Here is a 23108-nt window from a genome sequence, read left to right as displayed (position 1 = left end):
TCTGCAAAGAAGGTGTAAAACTCACTCAGCATATTTCTGCAGAGGCGCTGTGTAGCCCCAGCAGATCAGCCTTTCTCACAGGCAGATACCCAGTCCGCACAGGTTTGGAAATCTGTAAAATCTTTTGCCATGAATTGCTTACAGAATTTTGCTCTATTGATATTAGGGGGGAAAAGTCTGAATCTTGGATCCAGAACATATTATAATGTAGTGTTGTAAAACTCACAGAGAAATGGGGGCTGATAACCTACCTAAGGATTCCTTTAGGTCACATATTGACTTAGTTTGGAAATAAGATGTTATTTTTTGTTTATTTTTAAGTCATTTTGTTCACTATTTATCATTTAAGTTTTTTTCCCCTTCTAATTTGAACCTAAATGAGAAGTATTATCAGTCAGTGGCTCATCCACCAGGCTTTGGATTCCTCTGAAGTAGTGGAATGAGCTTTAATGTCAGAGGACCTCAGTTCAAATCCTGCTTTTGACACTTAAAGTCATTTAATATCTCTGAATCTGTTTTTTTTATCTGTAAAATAAATAAAATAAAATAGATCACTTCAAATATATCTTGTAGTGAGGGATATCCAAATATTATAATGAATAAAGCATTAATCTTGGAATAGAGATAACCTGAGTTCAAATCCAGACTCATACTTACTAGCTATATAATGTTGGGTAAGTTGCTTATCCTCTTTTCCCCTCAGTTTCCTCATCTATAAAATGGAGATGATCATAATCTCTACCTCTTAGGGTTCTTTTTAGGATCAAATGATGTAATAATTATAAAATTATTGGTACATAGTAACCTCTATAAATGTTAGCTATTATTATTAACTTCAGTGTTCACCATCAAGAACTGATAGAAACAAATGTGCTTGCTCTACTTATCCTATAGTTTATGTATCTACCACTGTTGCCACATTTGTTAGGCCATAGGATTGCAGATGTAATACTGGAAGGAATCTGAGAGATCATCTTGTCCAATATGAACGAGGATATTGAAGTAAAAAATTGTTAGGTAATTTTCCCCCAAGCTCATACAGGTATGAAGTGACAGAAATACAAACCTAGTTCACATGAGTTTAAATTCACTTTTTCATTTGGGTCATTAAAGTTTTGGTTTTTGAATTTTATTGATATTTTATTTTTATGTTGCAAATGTTGCAGATTATTTCTTGTTATTGAGAAATCTCTTATAACAAATTAAAAGATTTAAGTGAAACTAATAATGCTGGGACATCATCTGAGAGCACATTAATTTTTTTTTCACATCTTTAGTACAACGACATCTGGTTTTTTTTCTTTTTAAACCTTTACTTTATGTCTTAGAATTGATACTATATATATATTAGTTGTAAGGCAGAATGGCAATTGGGTTTGTGACTTGTCCATGGTCACAAAACTGCAAGTATATGAGCCCAGACGTAAACTGAGATCCTCCCAAATATAGGACTGGCTCTCTATTTACTGAACCACCTAAATGGCCCTCATTATTATTATAATTTGTAAAAAGCTTATATTTTATTTTTAATTATCTTAAATTTTTTACAAAGTTATTTTTCCAGATTACATGTCAGTACAATCTCTTAATATTCATTTTCTCACATTTTGCAATCTGAGTTATCTCTCTCCCTCTCACTCATCCAACTTCCTCAAGAAAGCTTGTAATCTGATATAGATTGTATATATATACATATATATATACATATATATAATCTTATAATACATATTATCATATCTATCATTTTAAAGAAGTCACATTTTGCTTATACTAGATAAAAATTCATGGAGATAATAGAGTAACAAATGATATGTTTCAATTTGCATTCAGACTCCATCTGTTCTTTCTATGGTGGTTGGTATCTTTTTTTTTTTTTTGGCACGAGGCTCTTGGATTTGTCCTAGATTCTTGCCTTGTTGATGATAGTTAAGACCTTCATACTTGATCATTATACATTATATGTTATTGTGTACAATGTTTTTTGAGTTCTGCTCATATCACTTTGCATCACTTCATATAACTTTTTCCAGTATGTTTTGTGATCATTGTGTCATTTTTTATTGTACAATACCATTCCGTTTTATATATGTGACATATATTACATATAATGATTTTTGTTCTTAGAATTTATATTTCTACATATTTGAGAATACAATCTTTATCCGACTTGCTATAAAGAATTTTTCCCAATTTCTTGTTTGCCTTTTAATTTGGTTGCACTGATTTTTTTGTGCAGAATTTTTTTAATTGAACATATTCATTTATTTATTTTATATCTCATAATGCTCTCAATGTCTTGTTTTGACCTAAATTCTTTCCTTATCCATAGATCTGAGAGGTAATCTATTTTTGTGCTCTGTAATTTGTTTATGGTATTACCTTTTATTTTTCCAGAATAGTTATACTCATTCACAAACTCACCAATAGTGCATCAATATGCTTGGTTTTCTCTCAACCCTTCAAAATTTATATTTTTAAAAAATTTTCTCATCTTTATCCCTTGGATGTGTGTGAGGTAGAATCTCAAAATTGTTTTAATGTTCATCCTCTAGTAGTGATTTAGAGCATTTTAAAATATGAGTCCAGATATTTAGATTTATTTTTATTATATACATGAACATTTATATATTTACATATAAATGAAGGCAGTATAAATGTAATATATATGTACATGCCTAGACCATTTTTCAATAGGCAATATGCCTTTTAAAAATACATTTGAATCAGTACCTTAAATAGTTTGGAAATGAGACCTCTATCAGAGAAATTTGTTGCAAAGACTTTCCCCTATTTTCTGCTTTTAATTATAGTTTATAAGATTTTTTTGTGCAAAAACATTTAAATTGTATAACATATTATATATTATATTTTTCTGTCTGATCATGAACTTTAATTCCCATATCTCATAGGAATATTTCCATTTTTCTAAAACTTTTATGATATAATCGTTTGAAGCATATCTTTATGTAAGATTAATATTAATAATTTGTTATAGTTAATTAATATTAATACACATTAATTAGTATATTATATTTTAAATACTATTCATGATTTCTTGTGAGTCAATACACAGAAGGGACACATAGCAAGGGTTTTTTGTAGGAATTAGGAGATTGCTTAGGTTTCACTTTATTGGGGCCCCTGTATTTAAATTTTCCAGTCAAATAATGTTCATGAAAGACTTATCATGCCACATTATCTGGTATGAGGACATAAGCATTATTACACCAAGGAACTGATAGCCTAGTTTGGGATATGAGATTATCTGGTCACGTGGCCACTAATCCTCAACACGTACCCTATTGCTATGCCTAAACTAAGTCTTAAGAATTTCCATAGTCTAAAATATGGAATGTGAGGAGCAGGGATTATTTGCTTGTATAAGTTTGATTGATGGGGATGTGGACATAGAGAGAAGGTAACAGTATCTAGGTGGCCCTAAATGGTCATGTGCATGTAGTGCACTTCCCTTAGGCCAAGAATGTTGTTGTCTAAAGGCAATGAAATAGTTCCTTGAGTTTGAATAATTGTAATTAATGCTTTTATAAGAGTTAAGGAGCCCATCCCTTGATGAAAGAGGAATCTGTTTTCAAAAAGGGTCTCTAAGCAAAAAAGCATTTGCAAAATAGGACTACTTTTGACCTCTAGCCTAGTAGCTATTGCACCTCAGAGTGTTTTCAACTTATTCCAAGGGCAGGGCCAAGGTAAAAAATGCAAGACCAGAGAAATTATATTGGCTGCCTACTTGAATATATTTCCAAATCTTCCCCATCTCCTCATAAACAGATTATGCCTAATGTATTTGCCAGGAGAATAATAGTATAAGCATAATAAATTGGTGTCATAGTTTGGAAAGATAAGGATGGGAACAATCTTAACATTCTTGTTTTTATTTGTGTTGTTTGGACTTTTCTTTGCAAAGATTCTGTACTGGTTTCCATTTAGTTCTCCAGCTCATTGTATGTATGAGGAACTGAGGCAAACATGTTGCCTAAAGTCAAATTACTAGAAATATCTGAGACCAGATTTGAACCCATGAAGATGAGCCCTTCCTGATGTTAAGTCCAGTTTTCTCTCTATTGTGCCACCTAGCTGCCCTTAAAGTTCTATTAGATCTATTATTTATTGACACAAACCATAAACTCAGGCTATTACATCATTTCTCAACCAAATAATTATTTGGGGGACATTTTGCTTTGTCTTATCTTGTTAATTTCAAATAACATTTTGGACAGTTGAAATGCTACACTTATAACTATTTGGTCCCTAGGAAGAGGTAGATTCTAGATAATATTACTATGATATGAACGTGATGATATGAGTAAAGGAATGCAATTGGAAATTTTAAGCCTAGTTGTATTGGTTTTGTTTGTGCAAACCCTTTTTAATTTGATGTAATCAAAGTCATTCATTTTACATTTTGCAATATTCTCTATCTCTTGCTTGGTTTTAAATTCCTTTCCCACAGATGTGAAAGGAATACTATTCTTTGTTTACATAATTTATTTATGATTTAACTCTTTATATTTAAATCATTTAAACATTTTGAATTTAACTTGCTATAGGTTGTAAAATGTGTAATGAAGGGCAGGTGAACAGGGGCCTAGAGCTGGTATCAGGTTAGCAGGAGGATAGTTTTGGTTGTTAGGATGGAGTGAGCAACTTCAGTTGGGTCTGAAGCTTGGTTATAGAAGTACAAGGATCCAGACCCTGAGAAATGAGTGCCCAGTGAAACCTCACTGCTAGCCACAAGGCTCCTTTTAGATATCAGGCAGTCACCCCCACCCTGCTGAGGAAACTGCCTCTTATTGGCTAATGGCAGTCTGGCAGGAAGTGGATGTAGAGCTTCCTGCCCCTCTGCTATGGAGCTTGTTCCAGCCCTAACAGCTCAGAATCCCTAGTCTGTTGCCTGTTCTCCTAGCCTTTGATGGTAGGGAAATAACCACAGGATTCACTGGTTAAGGCTATGGGATTTATTGGTAACTGGGGAAGGAACAAGGCAATGGTAAGAGGGCTTGGAAATACTAAGATCCTTTGTTGAAGATTATCTGACTAAAGCTGGTAGAAGATCCTTGGAAAGTCAGGCAGATTGAGGGCAGGTAGCCCTTGGCCAGAGTGAAGTGGTCTTTGGTTAGGAAATTGAGTTGATCTATTGTCTAATGTTGTAGATGATGATAAGTAATAATATTGTGTTGCTCTAGTTGTTTGGGTCCTAAATCCTAATTTCCCATGTTCTCACTCCTGCCACCCTATTCAATCCCACTACATTTACACCGGCCACCTGGGCCCAGGGAAGGGGTAGATGAGTGGTCAGGACGAAGTCAGGTCAGGGAAAAACCCAGCTCTGCATTTCCAGGGCTTTATATACTCTCAGTTCAACTGCCAGTTGGTATCTGCCAAGTGTCTCATGCCCTCCTCAACATTCCATCTAGGGCAACTGACAGGTTTGCCCTAAACCAACATGGCAATGCTAAAATCCTATATTACAAATATTGATCTAAACCTAATTTTTACCATACTATTTTCCAATTTTTGCAGCACTTTGTTAAATAGTGAGTATTTGTCCCAAAAGCTAGGATCTTTGGGTTTATTGAACACTAGCTTACTGAAGTAATTTATCTCTAGTCTATTTCTTCTTTTTCTTGGCCAGTACCATATTGTTTTGATGACCACTGCTTTATAGTACAGTTTAAAATCTGGTACTACTAGACCCAGATCCTTCACATTTTTTTTTCATTATTTCCCTTGATATTCTTGATCTCTTGTTCTTCCAGATGAACTCTGGTACATTTTTTACTAATTCTATTTAAAAAGGTTTTTTTGGTAGTTTGGTAGGTATGGCACTGAATAAGTAGATTAATTTGGGTAGGATTGTCATTTTTATTATGTTAGTTCATCCAACCCTTGAGCAATTAATGTTTTTCTAGTTATTTATATCTATTTTTAATTGTGTGAAAACTGTTTGGTAGTTTTGTCATATAATTCTTGTGTTTGTCTTGGTAGATAATTCCTAAATATTTTATATTGTCTAGTGTAATTTTAAATGGACTTTCTCTTTCTAACTCTTGCTATTGAATTTTCTAAGGGATATATAGAAATGTTAATGATTTATGTTGGTTTATCTTATACCCTGCAACTTTGCTAAAGTTGCTAATAATTTCAATAACCTTTTAGTTGATTCTCTGTGATTCTTTAAGTGTACCATCGTATCATTTGCAAGGAGTGATAGTTTAGTTTCCTCATTGCCTAGCTTAATCCCTTCAATTTCTCTTTCTTCTCAAATTGCTACCATTAGCATTCCTAGTACAATATTAAATTACAGAGGTGGTAATGGGCATCCTTGCTTCACTCCTGTTCTTACTGGGAAGGCTTCTCACTTGTTTCCATTGTCAATAATACTTGCTGATGGTATTAAATATATAATTTATTATTTTAAGGAAGTGCCCTTCTATTCCTATATTTTCTAGTGTTCAGAATGGGTTTTGTATTTTGTCATAAGTTTTTTCTCCATCTATTGAGATAATCATGTGATTTCTGTTGATTTGATTATTTACATCATCAATTATGTGGACAATTTTCCTAATATTAAACCATCCTTGCATTCCTGATATAAATCCCACCTGGACATAGTGAATAAACCTTGTGATAACTTGCTGTACTTTTTTGCTAGTATTTTATTTAGAATTTTTCCATCTATGTTCATTAGGGAGATTGGTCTGTAGTTTTCTTTCTCTGTTTTTGGTCTGGCTGGCTTTGGAATTGGTACTATATTTGTGTCATAAAATAAATTTAGTAACACCCCTTCTTTGCTTATTTTGTCAAATAGTTTGTATAGTATTGGGATTATTTGTTCTTTAAATGTTTCATAGAACTCACTTGTGAATCCATCTGGCCCTGGGGATTTTTTCTTAGGAAGTTCTTTGATAGCTTGTTCAATTTCTTTTTCTGAGACAGGGTTACTCAGGTATTCTATTTCCTCTTTTGTTTGTCTAAGTAATTTATATTTTTGGGAATATTCACCCATTTGACCTAGATTGTCATATTTATTACCATATAATTAGGCAAAATGGTTCTTAATAATTAACTTGATTTCCTTTACATTAGAGGTGAGATCACCTTTTTCATTTTTCATACTGTTAATTTGATTCTCTTCTTTCTTTTTTCTTTTTGCTAAATTAACCAGTACTTTAACTATTTTGTTTTTTTTCAAAGTTTTTTTCAAATTCCTAATCTTATTTATTAGTTAAATAGTTCTTTTACTTTCAATTTTATTATTTTCTCCTTTAATTTTTAGAATTTCCAATTGAGTTTTCATCTGGAGAAAATTTCTTCTTTTTCTAATTTTTTGAGTTGCAAGCCAAATTCATTGATCTCCTCCATCTTGTTTTTGTTGCTATAGGCACTCAGATATAAATTTTCCTCTGAGTTCTGCTTTGGCTATATCCCATTTATTTTGATTTATATTGTCTCCTCATTGTTATTCTCTTTAATTAAATCTGTAATTGTTTCTATGATTTCTTTTTTGACCTAGCAGTTTTGAAGAATTAGATTATTTTAGAATTTTATATTCTATTTCTATTTCTATATTTATATACTTACATATTCTATTTATATTATAAAATATAGAATTTTAAATTTGCCTTTCTATGGACCCTTGTTAAATATAATTTTTATCACATTATGATCTGAAAAAATTGCATTTATTATTTCTATTTTTCTGCATTTTTTGGCAATATTTCTGTGTTGTAGTAAAAGGTATATCTTTGTGTATGTACAATGTACTGCTGAGAAGAAGGTATATTCCTTTTTATTCCTATTATTTTTTCTCCAGATATCTATTACCTCTAATTTTTCTAGCATTTCATTTACTTCCCTTATTTCTTATTTATTTTTTGGTTTGATTTATCTAGTTCTGAAAGGGGAAGGTTAAGATCCCCCATTAATATGGTCTTGCTATTTTTTCCTTCTTGAGTTCCTTAAATTTTTCCTTTAGAAATTTATATGCTATGCCATTTGGTACATAAATGTTTAGTAATGATATGACTTCATTGTTTATAACAGAATGTAATTTCCTTCTTTATCTCTTTAAATCAGATCAATTTCTCCTTTAGCTTTGTCTGGTATCCTGATTGCTGATCCTGCTTTTTTTTTTACTTTAGATGGTTCATAATAAATTCTCCTCCAGCATTTTACCTTGAATCTGTGTGTGTCAACCTGACTGAAATGAGTTTCTTGTAAACAACATGTAGTAGAATTATGGTTTTTAATTAACTCTGCTACCTGCTTCCATTTAATGGGTGAGTTCATCCCACTCATATTCAGCATTATGATTACTAACTATGTATTGCCCTCCATTATATTATCCCCTTTAAATCCTATTCTAATCCCTTTCTCTCTGTTCTTCCTCACAAATATTTTACTTTTTTTCACCCCCTGCCCCACTTTCCCCTCCTTCTAATTACCTTCCTGTTCCCTCCTCTTATTCATTTTCTCCTTCTCTGTGGGGTAATTTAGAATTCTATACTGCACTGAGTAGGATAAGATAGAATTCTATACCCCACTGATTATACTTGTTTTACCCTCTCTGAGCCCTTCAAGATGAGAGTAAAGTTTAAGCATTGCCTGTCACTACCCTTATCCTCTCCTTTCTATAATGATTTTTCATGTCTCTGTTATATAATTTACCCCATTCTATCAATGTAACCCTCTCTTTCAGCCCTTGATTGATTTTTTACATATCATTCATACACATACACATTATATCATATATACATATCATTCCACATCATCATATTTATATCTATATGATATAATAATCAGCTTACTTCTCCACTCTGAATAAATTCTATTTTCTCTATTACTAAGGGTAATTTTTGAGAGTTACAGAATTCCTTTTTCCATGTAGACATCAACATTTTGACTTTATAAAGTCTCTTAATTTTCTCTTTCTTATTTACCTTTTTGGGCTTCTCTTGTGTCTTGTGTTTGGACTTCAAATTTTTTGCTTAGATCTTGCTTATTCCTCAGGAATGCCTCGAAATCTTCTATATTATTCCATTCCCCACCCCACAAATGAATATACTCAGTATTGCTGGATAGATGATCCTGGGTTGTAAAGCCAGATCTTTTGCTTTTCTGAATATCATATGCTATGCCATTTGAGCCTTTAATGTAGAAGCTGTTATGTCCTGTGTGATCCCAATTTTAGCCCCATGGTATTTGAATGGTTTCTTTCTGGCAGCTTAGTACTTTCATCCATTCCAAAGAATGAATTAAGTCCTTGTCCCAATCCCAGACTAGAATTCCTTGGGCTGGGACTCCAGACTAATCCACAGTTTGAAATTTCAATCGTTATGGATTGGCTTTTACCTTTATTAGTTCAGGCAGTGTCTCAGGATTTGGATGTTGGCTTGAGCACAGATTATTTAACTCAGACAGCATATGTGAGGTGGGTGGGGTGGTGTGTGGCTCACTCTTGGCTTGCTCTTCCCTCTTCGCTAGAGCTTCCTTCTGGGTCTGCTCTCCTCTCATCCCAGTGCCCCAAATGTTCATTTCCTACCTTTTGGGTTTTTCTTTTCTTGAAAGTTGTTTCATTCTTTCTCCTTATTGGTTCTTTCATTCTTGTATTCATGTGTGGAGATATTTTCATCTTTGTTTTAGAGGATTCTCATGGTGATATAGAGCTGTGGCTCTAGTTAATCTGCTATCTTGGCTCCATCTTAGGTGCTCTGTTCTTTTCATCAGATTAACTACATTCATCAATTTTATTAGGTTTTTCAAATAATCACATTATTGTTTTCCTTATTTCTACATTTTTTGTTTTAAATTTATCTATTTTCACTCATTTGGATATCTCCTTTTTGGTGCTTATTTTACACTTGTTGGCTTCCTAATATTTTAAACTGTACATTCAGTTTATTAAGCCTTCTTTTCCTCTTATCTTGTTTAGTGTATATTTTTAGAATATGTTTATTTTCTCTAGAGGACTAATTTAGCTGTATCCCAGATATTTTAGTATGTTCTTTCTTCAAGATTTGTTCTTTGACACAGTTATTATTTAGCATTTTAATGTTATCTCTATTTGATTTTCTTTGGCTTGTGGTCCCCAAATGAATTTAAATTTCTATTGCTCCAAGATCTATAAAGGATAAAGTAATTATTCCTCTATTTTACATTTTTTTCACTTACGATATCTTTGCATCTTGTTACAAGGTCAATTGTCCTAAAAGTTCTATTTCATACTGTGAAATATACCTATTTTTGCCATTCCATTTAGATGTTACAAATCCCTTAATTCTAGTTTATCTAGGAATGTATTCTCTTCTGTAGTTTCTTTTTTGCTTTTCTGCTAGACTTATCCAAAACTGAAAGAGAAATATCAAAGTCTCAACTATGGAGCTAAATTAAATGCGTCCTTTATGGATTTAGATGCCAAGATATTGGAGTGCATGAATTCATAACTTATACTGTATTTTTCCTGGTTTATCTTTTATTTTATCTGGTTGTTTTTAGTTTTTCTTTTGAATGATAGCTCAATTATACTCTATTTTTTTTAGAAATCATTCAATGTATGATACATTTCTTTCCATCTGGATTTTATTTTGAGTATATTTTGTTTTTTAGATGTATTTCTTTTAAGCAATAGATTGTATGGGTTTCTATAGTTTCTGAATGTGGGATTTATCCCCACTTTGAGCTAGTTCTAATGAGAGTAAGATTCAAACACAGTGACCACCCCTCCCATCTTCTCTTCTGCTGTTTTTTAATATGCTCTTATGCCTTTTCTTAATTAAAGGTAATTTATCCCCTTCTATATCTCCTTTTCTCTTTTCCCCATGTATTTCTCTTTCTCATTTCTCTTTTTGGGGGGAGGTGGAGGGATAGCAGCCCATCTAATTTAGCTTCCTTCCTTCTTTCTACATATATTCCTACTCTGATAAGAGTTCTTTAATAGAGGGGATTTTGGGAATGGTGGCTTAGACAGAGCAAATCTTAAAACCTTTGCACCCTTACAGACTGTGATAGAAAACAGTAAGCTTCAAGAAGAAAGAGGAACAAATCTAACAACAGGACAGAGCAGGGGGAATCCTACTGCTGCACAATTAAGAGATACACCAAGAATAAGGCTTCAATTCTTGAACTGTCTGGTCTGTGGCTTAGAAAGGGAATCCCAGGATGCCTCCCCCAGGTGCTGTGAGGATTCTCCAGGGTCCTGAAATATCAGAGCAGGCTGGGGCATTGGCCAGGAGAGAGGGCCTTACTGGAGCCGGACTTGGGGAATTGAACACAGGCACTGGAGAGGTAACTAGAGGAGAAAACCAGAGAAACACAGAAAAAACACCTGGAAGAAGGAGGCTTAGGGAGAGCCAAACCTCAGACGGCAGAACAGTTGGTTTACCCTCATTGAGATAGAGAACAAAGGGCTTCAAGAGGAAAGAAAACCAGATCAAGCACAAGGACAGAACAGGGGGACCTCACTGCTGGAGAGCTCAGCTTAGCAAAAACCTCTTTCTTCCATGGTTTTTTTTTTCCCACATCTGGGTTTTAGCCTTAGGGCAGGTTAAGAAACTAATCTAATCAATACAGGATTGATAACGTCAATTAGACAGACCATAAGTCTTCAGAGGGCAGAGAAAGTAACTACAAACCTCCATTGCCAGGTGAGAGAAGATCTTACATCAAAGATCATTAAATACATCTGCTCAAAGTAGCAGAACAGAAAAGGAGAGAATATGAGTAAACAATAGAAAAAGAGAAAAGAAATGACAATTGACATCTTCTTTCAAGGAATTGAAAAGAGAGCAAATGAAATAGAAATAGAAGAAGAGGAAGAAATTCCAGAGAACCAGACACAGGCTATGGAAAATCTCAAAATTCAATTAACTCAAGAACTTGAGGAACTCAAAAAGCAATCAAGAGAGACTGAAGACAATTTGACATAGGAAATATGTGAACTAAAACAAGAAAATAAAGTCTTAAAAGCCAGAATTGTCCAGCTTGAAAATGAAGCAAAGAAGGCAAAAGATGATCTACAAAGAAAATCAGACCAGAAGAAGGATGACCAAAAAGCCATGTGGGATCCATATTTCTGAGAGGGGTTCAACATGCAGAGAGGGGTTCAATCTACATCACAGAATTCCATAGTGCCTCCCAAAACTCTAAGAGAGGGAGCAGTTAAAGGCAGCTGGAGTCCTGGTATAAAAGCCAGGACACCCCTTTTGCTGGCGTCATGACTCTTTGCTCTTGGCTCTGAACAGAAGGATAACCTGTGTAGCTCTGGGCTGGGACATTCAGTCACTGACAGCCAGGGCTGCTTTACCTTGATAGCAACCTAAAAGATAGACCTTTAAGGAAGATCTCAGTCTACCTTCAGTTTAGCAGTTTAGGTTTTGGAAGGGAAATTATTTAGGGCTTAGATAGGAAGTCAGTCATTCCAGATACCCCCACCACTCCCCAGGGAAATGTGTTGTTAGCCTATAGTTAACTGTTTAGCCAAATTACCTTCCCTCCTTTTTCCTTAAATTGATTCCTTTCTCCTGTTCTCTGAAATCATTAAATACATTTAGTTTGTAAAAAGATAGAGTTCATGTATAGTTAGCTGGAGATTATAATTACTACCTTTCTTTCATCAAGCCAAGTATTTCATTTAAGCAGGGGCTGTAAATGCCTTTGCCCTGGGGGCCTGTGGTCAGATTTGCTGAAGACTTTTACCTCATACATTTCCATCCTATGAGAGAGTAATTCAAACAAAGAAAGTTATTATCACAAGGGGTTTAGTTTCTTTCCACTTACCATCTTGGCCCAGAAGTTATCAAGCTAGAATATCCTTCATAACCAGACAGTTAACTGACTTCCAACTGCTTACAGTGTGGGGGGAGGTGAAGAAGTACTCCACAAGCTCCTGACCCTCCCATCCAGTCAAATCTGCCTGCTTCTCTAAAGACCAGGGATTGGTGAGACTTCATTGTCATCTTACAGTTTCCCTAATCCTACAGCCAGGGATGAAATTCAGTCTTTAAAAAGCAAATGACTTCACAAGGAAGCAAGAATATATAAAACAAAATTTAAAAAATGAAAAATTTGAGGAGAATATGAAACACCTCATTGATTCAACCAAAGATCTGGATAACAGAGATAGAAGAATCAATTTAAGAATTATTGGTTTACCAGGACATCATGATAAAAGAAAAAATTTTAGATATCATCCTATAAGAAATTATCAGAGACAATTGCCCTGACATTCTCGAACAAGAGGGAAAAGTGGAAATTGAAAGAATCCACAGATCACCTCCTACATTTAATCCACAACTGACAACTTCCAGGAATATTATAGACAAATTCAAAAACTACCAGACCAAGGAAAAAATATTACAAGCTAAAAAGAAGTCATTCAGATATCAGGGAACCACAGTTAGGATAACACAGGATCTAGCTGCATCTACATTGAAGGACCAGAAAGCATGGGACATAATATTCCAGAAAGCAAGAGGACTGGGTCTACAACCAAGAATCAACTATCCAGCAAAAATGACTATACTATTGCAGGGGAAAGTATGGTCATTCAAAAAAATCGAGGACTTCCAAGCATTCATCAAGAAAAACCCAGAGTTAAACAGAGAGTTTGCTGCCCATACACAGAACTCAAGAGAATCACCATGATGTAATTAAGAGAATGGAGGGAGGGGGAAAAGTGTTTTCTTTGAGGGGCACAATAAGTTCAATCAACTTGTATCCCAAGAAGAAAAGAAGATATTGGCAAATATTAAAAATTGTTATTACCAACAGAGTAACTAGAAGAAGTTTACATAGAGGGAACAGTGACAAACTGTATAGGATGAAATTTCAAGTGATATATATATATATATATATATATATAACTAGAGGGGGGAAAGAAGGTAATATTAAGAAAAATGGGAAAACAAACAAAAAAATTTATATTCCATAAAGAAGCTCATGGGGCCAACAAGGAAGAATAACAATACACTGTAAGGGTAAAGATATTGGAGAGAGGAAATAATTAATATGTATGTGCATTGAAATCAACTTAAAGAGGGATGAACAATCAGATCCATTGGGGCAGAGAATTGATTCTCGCCCTATAGAGAAGGAGAAGTGTAACAAAAGGACTGGTGGAGAGGGAAGTAACACTAGTGGGGGGGAGGTATCTTAAAAAAATCCTAAAGGGGCAGCTGGGTAGCTCAGTGGAGTGAGAGTCAGGCCTAGAGACAGGAGGTCCTAGGTTCAAACCCGGCCTCAGCTACTTCCCAGCTGTGTGACCCTGGGCAAGTCACTTGACCCCCATTGCCCACCCTTACCACTCTTCCACCTGTGAGACAATACACCGAAATATAAGAGTTTAAAAAAAATCCTAAAGAAGAATAAGAGGGGAATAAGAAGAGAGAGGGGAGAAAGGGAAGTACAATAATGGAGGGGATTAGGGGAACTGATTAAAAACAAAACACTGGTATAGAAGGAAATAGTGAAAGAAGAAAGGACAGGATAAGGAGAGAGAATCAAAATGTCTGGGAATACACAGTTCATAATTATAACTCTGAATGTCAATGGGATAAAATTGCCCATAAAACAGAAGCAAATAGCAGAGTGGATTAGAAACCAAAATCCTACCATATGTGGTCTACAAGAAAAACACATGAGACAGGCTGACATACATAGGGTAAAAATGAAAGGATGGAGAAAAATCTGTTTGGCTTCAAATGAGAAAAAGAAGGCAGGTGTTGCCATCATGATCTCTGACAGAGCCAAAATAAAAATAGATCTGGTTAAAAGAGATAGGGAAGGTAACTACATCCTAATAAAAGGCAGTATAAATAATGAAGAAATAGCTGTACTCAACATGTATGCACTAAACAGTATAGCCTCCAAATTTCCTAAAATGAAGCAAGTGGAGCGTAAGAATGAAATAGATAGCAAAACTATACTAGAGAGGGACCTCAACCTTCCCCTATCAGACCTAGATAAATCAAACCAAACAAATAAAGAAGAAAGAGATAAAAGAGGTGAATGAAACCCTAGAAAAATTAGAGTTAATAGATATATGGAGAAAATAAATAGGGACAAAAAGAAATACACCTTCTTTTCAGCAGCACTTGGAACATTGACAAAGATAGACCATCTAATAGGGCATAGAAACACGGCAAACAAATGCAAAAAAGAAGAAATAATAAATGCAACCTTGTCAGATCATAATGCAATAAAAATAGTTATTAGTAAGAATACATGGAGAGGCAAACCAAAAACTAATTGGAAACTAAATAATATGATTCTCCAAAATAATTTAGTGAAAGAACAAATAGAAACAATTAATAATTTCATTGAAGACAATGACAATGATGAGATGTCTTACCCAAACCTATTGGATGCAGCCAAAGCAGTTCTAAGGGGAAAATTTATATCACTGAGTGCATATATTAACAAATTAGGGAGGGCATAGATTAATCAATTGGGCATGCAACTTTAAAAAAAACTAGAAAATGAACAAATTAAAAATCCTCCAATGAAAATTAAATTAGGAATACTAAATATCAAAGGAGAAATTAATAAAATAGTAAATAAAAGAACTATCGAATTAATAAATAAAACTAGAAGCTGGTATTTTGAAAATATCAGATAAAATAGACAAAGTAATGGTAAATCTAATTTTAAAAAAGGAAAGAAAAAAAACCAAATTAATAGCATCAAAGATGAAAAGGGAGACCTTGCCTCTAATGAAGATGAAATTAAGGCAATCATTAAGAACTATTTTGCCCAATTATATGGCAATAAATATAGTAATCTAGCTGATATGGATGAATATTTACAAAAAATATAAATTGTCTAGATTAACAGCAGAAGAAATAGAATACTTAAATAATCCCCATATCAGAAAAAGAAATTGAACAGGCATCAACGAACTGCCTAAGAAAAAATCCCCAGAACCAGATGGATTCACAAGTGAATTCTATCAAATATTCAAAGAACAACTAATCCCAATACTGTACAAATTATTTGATATAATAAGCAAAGAAGGACTCCTACCAAATTCCTTTCATGATACAAATATGGTACTGATTCCAAAGCCAGGTAGATCAAAAACAGAGAAAGAAAACAACAGATCAATTTCTCTAATGAACATACATGCAAAAACCTTAAATATAATACTAGCAAAAAGACTTCAGCAATTGATCAAGAGGGTTATCCGTCATGATCAAGTGGGATTTATAACAGAAATGCAAGGATGGTTCAACATTAGGAAAACCATCCACATAGTTGACCATATCAACAATCTAACAAACAAAAATCACATGATTATTTCAATAGATGCTGAAAAAGCCTTTGACAAAATACAATATCCATTCCTATTGAAAACACTAAAAGTAGAAGAATAGAAGGACCTTTCCTAAAAATAATAAATAGTATATATCTAAAACCATCAACAAGCATCATATGCAATGGGGATAAATTAGAAGCCTTCCCAATAAGATCAGGAGTGAAACAAGGATGCCCCTTATCACCTCTATTATTTAACATTGTACTAGAAACAATAGCAGTAGCAATTAGAGAAGAAAAAGAAATTGAAGGTATTAAAATAGGCAATGAGGAGACTAAGTTATCACTCTTTGCAGATGATATGATGGTCTACTTACAAAATCCTAGAGAATCAACTAAGAAACTTGTAGAAATAATCAACAACTTTAGCAAAGTTTCAGGAAACAAAATAAATGCACATAAATCAATATATTTTCAACACAATACAACAGTAAGAGTTAGAAAGAGAAACATCATTTAAAATCACTCTAGACAATATAAAATACTTAGGAATCTATCTACCAAAACAAACACAGGAATTATACAAACACAACTACAAAACACTTTCCAAACAATTAAAACTAGATCTAAACAACTGGAAAAACATTGACTACTCATGGGTAGGACGAGCTAACATAATAAAATGACCATTCTACTCAAATTAATTTACCTATTTAGTGACATACCTATCAAACTACCAAAAAACTTTTTTACTGAATTAGGAAAAACTATAACAAAGTTCATTTGGAAGAACAAAAGATCAAGAATATCAAGGGAAATAATGAAAAAAAATGTGAAAGAAGGTGGCCTAGCAGTACCAGATATTAAACTATAGTATAAAGCAGTGGTCACCAAAACAATATGGTACTGGGTAAGAGACAGAAGGGAGAATTGGTGGAATAGACTTGGGTAAGTGATGTCAGCAAGACAGTGTATGAAAACTCAAAGAGCCCAGCTTTTGGGTCAAAACCCACTATTTGACAAAAACTGCTGGGGAAATTGGAAAACAATATGGGAGAGATTCAGTTTAGATCAACATCTCACACCCTAAACCAAGATAAATTCAGAATGGGTGAATAACTTGAATATAAAGAAGGAAACTATAAGTAAATTAAGTGAACACAGAATAGTATACTTGTTAGATCTCTGGGGAAGGAAAGATTTTAAAATCAAGCAAGAGTTAGAAAAAAATTACAAAATGTAAAAGAAATAATCTTAATTATATTAAATTAAAATTGTTCTTACAAACAAAAACAATGCAACCAAAATCAGAAGGGAAACAACAAAATGGGAAAAAATCTTTATAACCAAAAATTCTGACAGAAGTCTAATTACTCAAATATACAAGGAGCTAAATCAATTATATAAAAAAATCAAACTATTCCCCAGTTGATAAATGGGCAAGAGATATGAATAGGCAGTTTTCAGATAAAGAAATCAAAACCATCAATAAGCACATGAGAAAGTGTTCTAAATCTCTAATAATTAGAGAAATGCAAATCAAAACAACTCTGAGATATCACCTCACACCTAGCAGATTGGCTAAAATGACAACAGGAGAGAGTAATGAGTGTTGGAGGGGATGTGGCAAAATTGGGACTTTAATGCATTGCTGGTGGAGTTGTGAACTGATCCAACCATTTTGGATGGCAATTTGAAATTTTGCCCAAAGAGCACTAAAAGAAGACCTGCCCTTTGATCCAGCCATACCATTGTTGGGTTTGAACTACAAAGAGATCATAGATAAACAGACTTGTACAAAAACATTTATAGCCGCACTTTTTGTGGTAGCAAAAAAACTGGAAAATGAGGGTATGCCCTTCAGTTGGGGAATGGCTGAACAAATTGTGGTATATGCTGGTGATGGAATACTACTGTGCTCAAAGGAATAATAAACTGGAGGAATTCCATGTGAACTGGAAAGACCTCCAGGAATTGATGCAGAGTGAAAGGAGCAGAACCAGAAGAACATTGTACACAGAGACTGATACACTGTGGTAAATTGAATGTAATGGACTTCTGTACTAGCAGCAATGCAATGACCCAGGACAATTCTGAGGGACTTATGGAAAAGAATGCTACCCACATTCAGAGGAAGAACTACAGGAGAGGAAACACAGAAGAAAAACAATTCCTTTAATACATGGATTGATGCAGACATGATTGGGGATGTTGAAATGACCACACCAATGCAACTATCAATAATATGTAAATAAGTCTTGATAGATGACACATGTTAAAACCAGTGTTTCAGCTATGGGGGTGGGGCAAAGGGGGTGGTGAAGAGGAATGTAAGAAGATGAATCATGTATCCACGGAAATTTTTTCTAAAAAATTAAAAACAAATTTTAAAAAGGACTATAGAATATAAAGTAGTAGCTAAAAAGGATTCGGACTGACAAAGAGGAAGAAACTGTTCAAAGGAGGTTTGCAAGGGAATGAATGAAAAAAGCACTGTGCTAAACTCTGTGGTACATTAGCTAAAATGCTAAAGAGGTTCTGAGTACAATCTAGTAGAGTCCAGAACCATAAAACAAGAACTGTGGATTTGGAGAAAGGGGTCACCTGAGTTGGAATTGTGCCTGTGACACAAGATTTGTGGCCAGGTCAAATTGCACAGGTTTCCTAAGTTTTAGCTTCCTCATTTAAAATAGAAGTAATATCTGTTGTGTTGACTTTCCAAAAAAATACTTCTTATATATCTTAGGTTTAGGTATCTCACATGTTTTAAGTATTTTACCTTTTTCAAGAATCACAGATATCTAGTTATATGAATCATCACCTTCCCAGATATGAATTACACAATTCAACTTCATCAAACCACTTTAGATTTCATTTTGTCTTTTTATGCTTCTCTCGAGTTTGCTTGTGGGAATCCAATAGGAGAAACAGAGTCTTAAATAGATAAAAATCTGAGACTCCTCTTTTGACCCCTTTTGTGATCCTTGTGATTTCTTGTTGAAAAGTATTGTGGCCTTATTGAAGAGCTTTAGATTCCTAACAGGCCTGCATTTAAAAGGTTAACACTCTCCCCCTTTGGCCAGGAATACAGCTGCCTGGTATATCCAAAGCCAAAACCTTAGCAGAGGCAATTAAACCCTGAGAAAAATATTCCCCAACTTGTCTTTCTGATAAGAACCTATTCAAAATTCAGCCTTGGCCTTTGTCTGTTTTGAAGCCAATGAGACCTTTTTTGTTTTGATATGACATAATTTATAACTTCTGCGCATCTGCAAAGTTTCAGGGGGGTTCTTTTGTGTGAAATGAGTCTTGAAATATATATAATAAACTCCATGCTCCTGGATACAGAACAAAGATCTTCTAAATCCATTGTTATTGTTATATCTCTGCCCATGTGATCTCTTTCTGTACCTATAGTCCCTTGCAAAGTGCCCAATATGTCCACAAACATAACAAGATTGTTGCCTCTGATTCCTAGTGTTTGCATTACCACTGGTCTTATAATAATAATTATTATTCCTCTTTTCTGCTGCCCTTAATGCTGCAATTGCCTTAATTTAATTTATCTCCTTTTCATTAGCTCAAGAATTTGCCTCCTTTAACTGCTTTCTAAGGCTTTCAATGATGGTATCCTTGTCATCACTACCCCTGTCCTTTTCTTGTGCAAACACGTATGTTGGTTTTTGCTTCAACTCATCTAGGCTCAACAGTTCCCAATCAGGGTAATTATCCATGAAGAACTTCTTTACCTGGGGAACAGAATTTCTAACAACAAATCTTTTCACATGGTCTATGGTGGTATCTTCCAGTATGTTCATATTTAAATACATTTCAGCTGCCTCAATAATCCTGTCCAAAAATGTTGCTGGGGTCTCTAATGCTGTCTGCCTTATTTTTTCAAATTTATCCTATGAATTTGGATGCTTTGCATGTTTTTCCAGGATTTGTATAAGGGACTTTCGTGCCTGCTTTAACAAACGGTATGTGGGAACTGAATTAAGGTCCAGTTCCTCCCAGGCTAGTGGCCATGGTGTCATTCCCTCTATGTTCCTTGTTTCCTCTACAAATTTGGCCCTATCATGGTGTGACAAGATCTCACCTAACACATGCCAACAATCCTCAAAGTCTGGGTCATGCTGTTTCACAAATGCCTTGAAGATCTTCACAAATTTCCCAGAATTATCATGGAAATTTGGGATCTTTTGTTTCAAATTTTCCACATCCTCAGACCTAAATCTTGTGTGTTGTTTTACATGGAATATGCCATCATCACGTACAATTGGAAGATCGTGAAGAGGAAACAGGTTAATGGGTTTTTCACCCTTACTGTGAGCCTGCTGTTCCAGCTCAGCCTTTGATGGAACACCTTTGCCAGAATACCCGTTTGAAAGTTCAATCATGTTGCCAATATGGGGAGTACCAAGGGATTGACCAGAAAGATTACCATTTTGAATATGTAATTCCAAGTTATCTAACTTTATCTGCAACAACCTTAACATCTTTTTAGTTTCAGAATCCCTCAAACACCAGGTCACAATAATTTTAACACAATACACAATATGAAATAACATCCACCTTAACTTATATACAAAATAACCAGTAAGGATCAGAAGTGGCATATGAGATAATAAATCTAAGATGTTACTAGTTAAAATTGGTTGTGCAAACTCAATGTCCATCATTCCTCTAAAATACCTGGGTATAATTTTAAACCACAGGTAAGGGATAGCCCAAACACCTTTCCATAGAACCAAAAAACATAATCGATCCAGTCTTCAACCAGCATTATTCCCATCACCCCCCAAACTGACAAAACTGACCAACCATACACAAAATCAGTTGTATTATTAGCCACTATTCTGACTAATAACAATTAATAACATAATTAATTAAATACAATTACAATTAAACACAACAGAGAACAAAACCAAAAAAAACAAAAATAAATGAAGAAAATCATCTGGGGCCACTCCAAGCTCAATAGTATTTTTCCTACCCACAGAGAATTTATGAATGACATGGGTTGGGGGCTGAGAGGCTCTGAGCAGCTCACCACTGGTTGAGAACTTTTAGCTCTCACCCAATGGCTGAGCTCCTTCTCGGAATGTCCAGATCCCCTGAGCTTCCTGTATGATTCTAACTGCCCAACAGCATACTTCCTGTCTGTCTCTCTACCCACCCATCTGGGATGACAACTGTAGAAAATAGATAAATAATGGTAATGGAGACACCAGGGATGTTACAATAAATCTAATAGTTGTGGGTACACACCCTGGGTTGTAGGAGAGACAGACCAGTATAGACCAGGGGTCACAACTGAGCTGCTCCTAATTGACAAAAATGGCTGCTGGCCAATGCCAGCAGCTCACCATTAGGCCAGAGACTTTGGAAACCAACAGACTAGGTAAAGGTGTAAACATGTTTAATTATGTTTAACTAAAAGGTGGGAAAGGGATTTCTATACTAAAACCTTAAAACCTAATGACAAAACCCACAGGGAAAGGGGAGGATTTCCCTACACTAACTTAGTAACCTAAACAGACAGGGCCCAAGGAGCTGTAATGAAGTCTCTGGGTGACTGCCTCAGATGTGGACCTGCCAGGCTTGAGCAGCACAGCTATGGGCTGATGTGGCTTTGGGGTTCTCACTGTAATCCAATGATGATCTTTGGATGCCAAGGTGGTCTCAGTTACCAAGTTGAGAGGGTGTGCTTGAGACACTTCCCACTAGATTCCAAACTTCTCCTCTTCCCTTGGAACTTCACTGTAGATCTTGTCCTCTTTGCTAGATGCCACCACCACACAGGATCCCAGGTGTAAGAGGGAGATTTTAGATATTTATAGATATATATTTAAAGTGTGGCTGCCAGGAATCAACAATTCAGATTGATTCCGTAATTAAAATGGACCCAAGTCAGGATCGGGTTTAAGGTAGTTTATTTACAATTAGGAAAGTAAAAGGTAAGGAAATTAAGAAGGAGAGGCTAGTCCAGGCTTGCAGAGGCCTGGACGGAGAGAGAATGTTAAAAGGCTAAATAAATGAGGCTACAAGCCACAAGGCCTAGCAATCAGATAGGCTAGAGCCTACTTAAGGTAGAGTCTTGGAAAAATGCCAAGGTAGGCCAAGGAAGTCAGCCTAACTTACCCACGTGACCATTCAGAGTAGAAGCTGCCTGAGGTCTCCTCCAAGATCCTTCAGCACCAAGTTCAAAGCAGGAACTCCCCTTAGCAGGAAGTAACCAACATACTTGAAGAGATAGTGTCTTTCGTCACTTCCTGTGGGTCCACCTCTAATTCAAGTGGACAAATGGCAGCCTCTACACTGATTTGGACTGCCCAAAGGGCAGTCCCTTGTTCTTGATTTGTTACTTATTGTCACATGTGGGTAACTCATCTCCCCTTTCCACTAAGGGAGGTGGGGATGATATCATCTCTATGCCTACAGTAAGTAGTTTTGACTATGAATGGGCTGGAGCTAATTCTATTTACACACATGGAAAATCAGGATGCAGGGTGTCCTTTACTCTGAGATCTCCCAGGGCTAATCACAGTTTGTGCTAACCCCTAATGGAGTCCCTCTCAAAGCACAAGTCACTTCTTCCTGCTCCTTCATTCCTTTCTTGAAATTCCCAGCTCTAGCTCCTTCCTGCTAGATACACCTTAATTCTTAATTACTAACTAATCTAATCTTCCTCACAACACCATTATTTCCTTATCAACTAAACTGTCCTTATCAGATTATCAGAGATGACAAAGAAATCTTGAGATTTGCTCATCAAATTTTCTATTCAATTTTGGTATTTTGATCAGGAAAGTCTGAGTTTCCCCTATTTCATTGAATAT

The 23108-nt window shown here is 35.0% G+C and overlaps 1 protein-coding gene across 1 annotated transcript in view; it reads left to right on the top strand.

Annotated features, from left to right (window-relative positions):
• LOC123241721 (arylsulfatase F-like) overlaps window positions 1-23108 on the top strand; it is a 62166-nt gene that overhangs the window by 6069 nt on the left and 32989 nt on the right. The window contains exon 3 of the mRNA XM_044669279.1: window positions 10-114. Within this exon, the coding sequence (XP_044525214.1) occupies window positions 10-114 (105 nt within the window). The remainder of the gene's footprint in view (window positions 1-9; window positions 115-23108) is intronic.

The sequence above is a fragment of the Gracilinanus agilis genome, chromosome 3 (assembly GCF_016433145.1).
Source record: "Gracilinanus agilis isolate LMUSP501 chromosome 3, AgileGrace, whole genome shotgun sequence".
Classification (NCBI taxonomy): domain Eukaryota; kingdom Metazoa; phylum Chordata; class Mammalia; order Didelphimorphia; family Didelphidae; genus Gracilinanus; species Gracilinanus agilis.
Note: the sequence above shows the minus strand (reverse complement) of the source record. Positions and strands in the feature narration are given on the sequence as shown.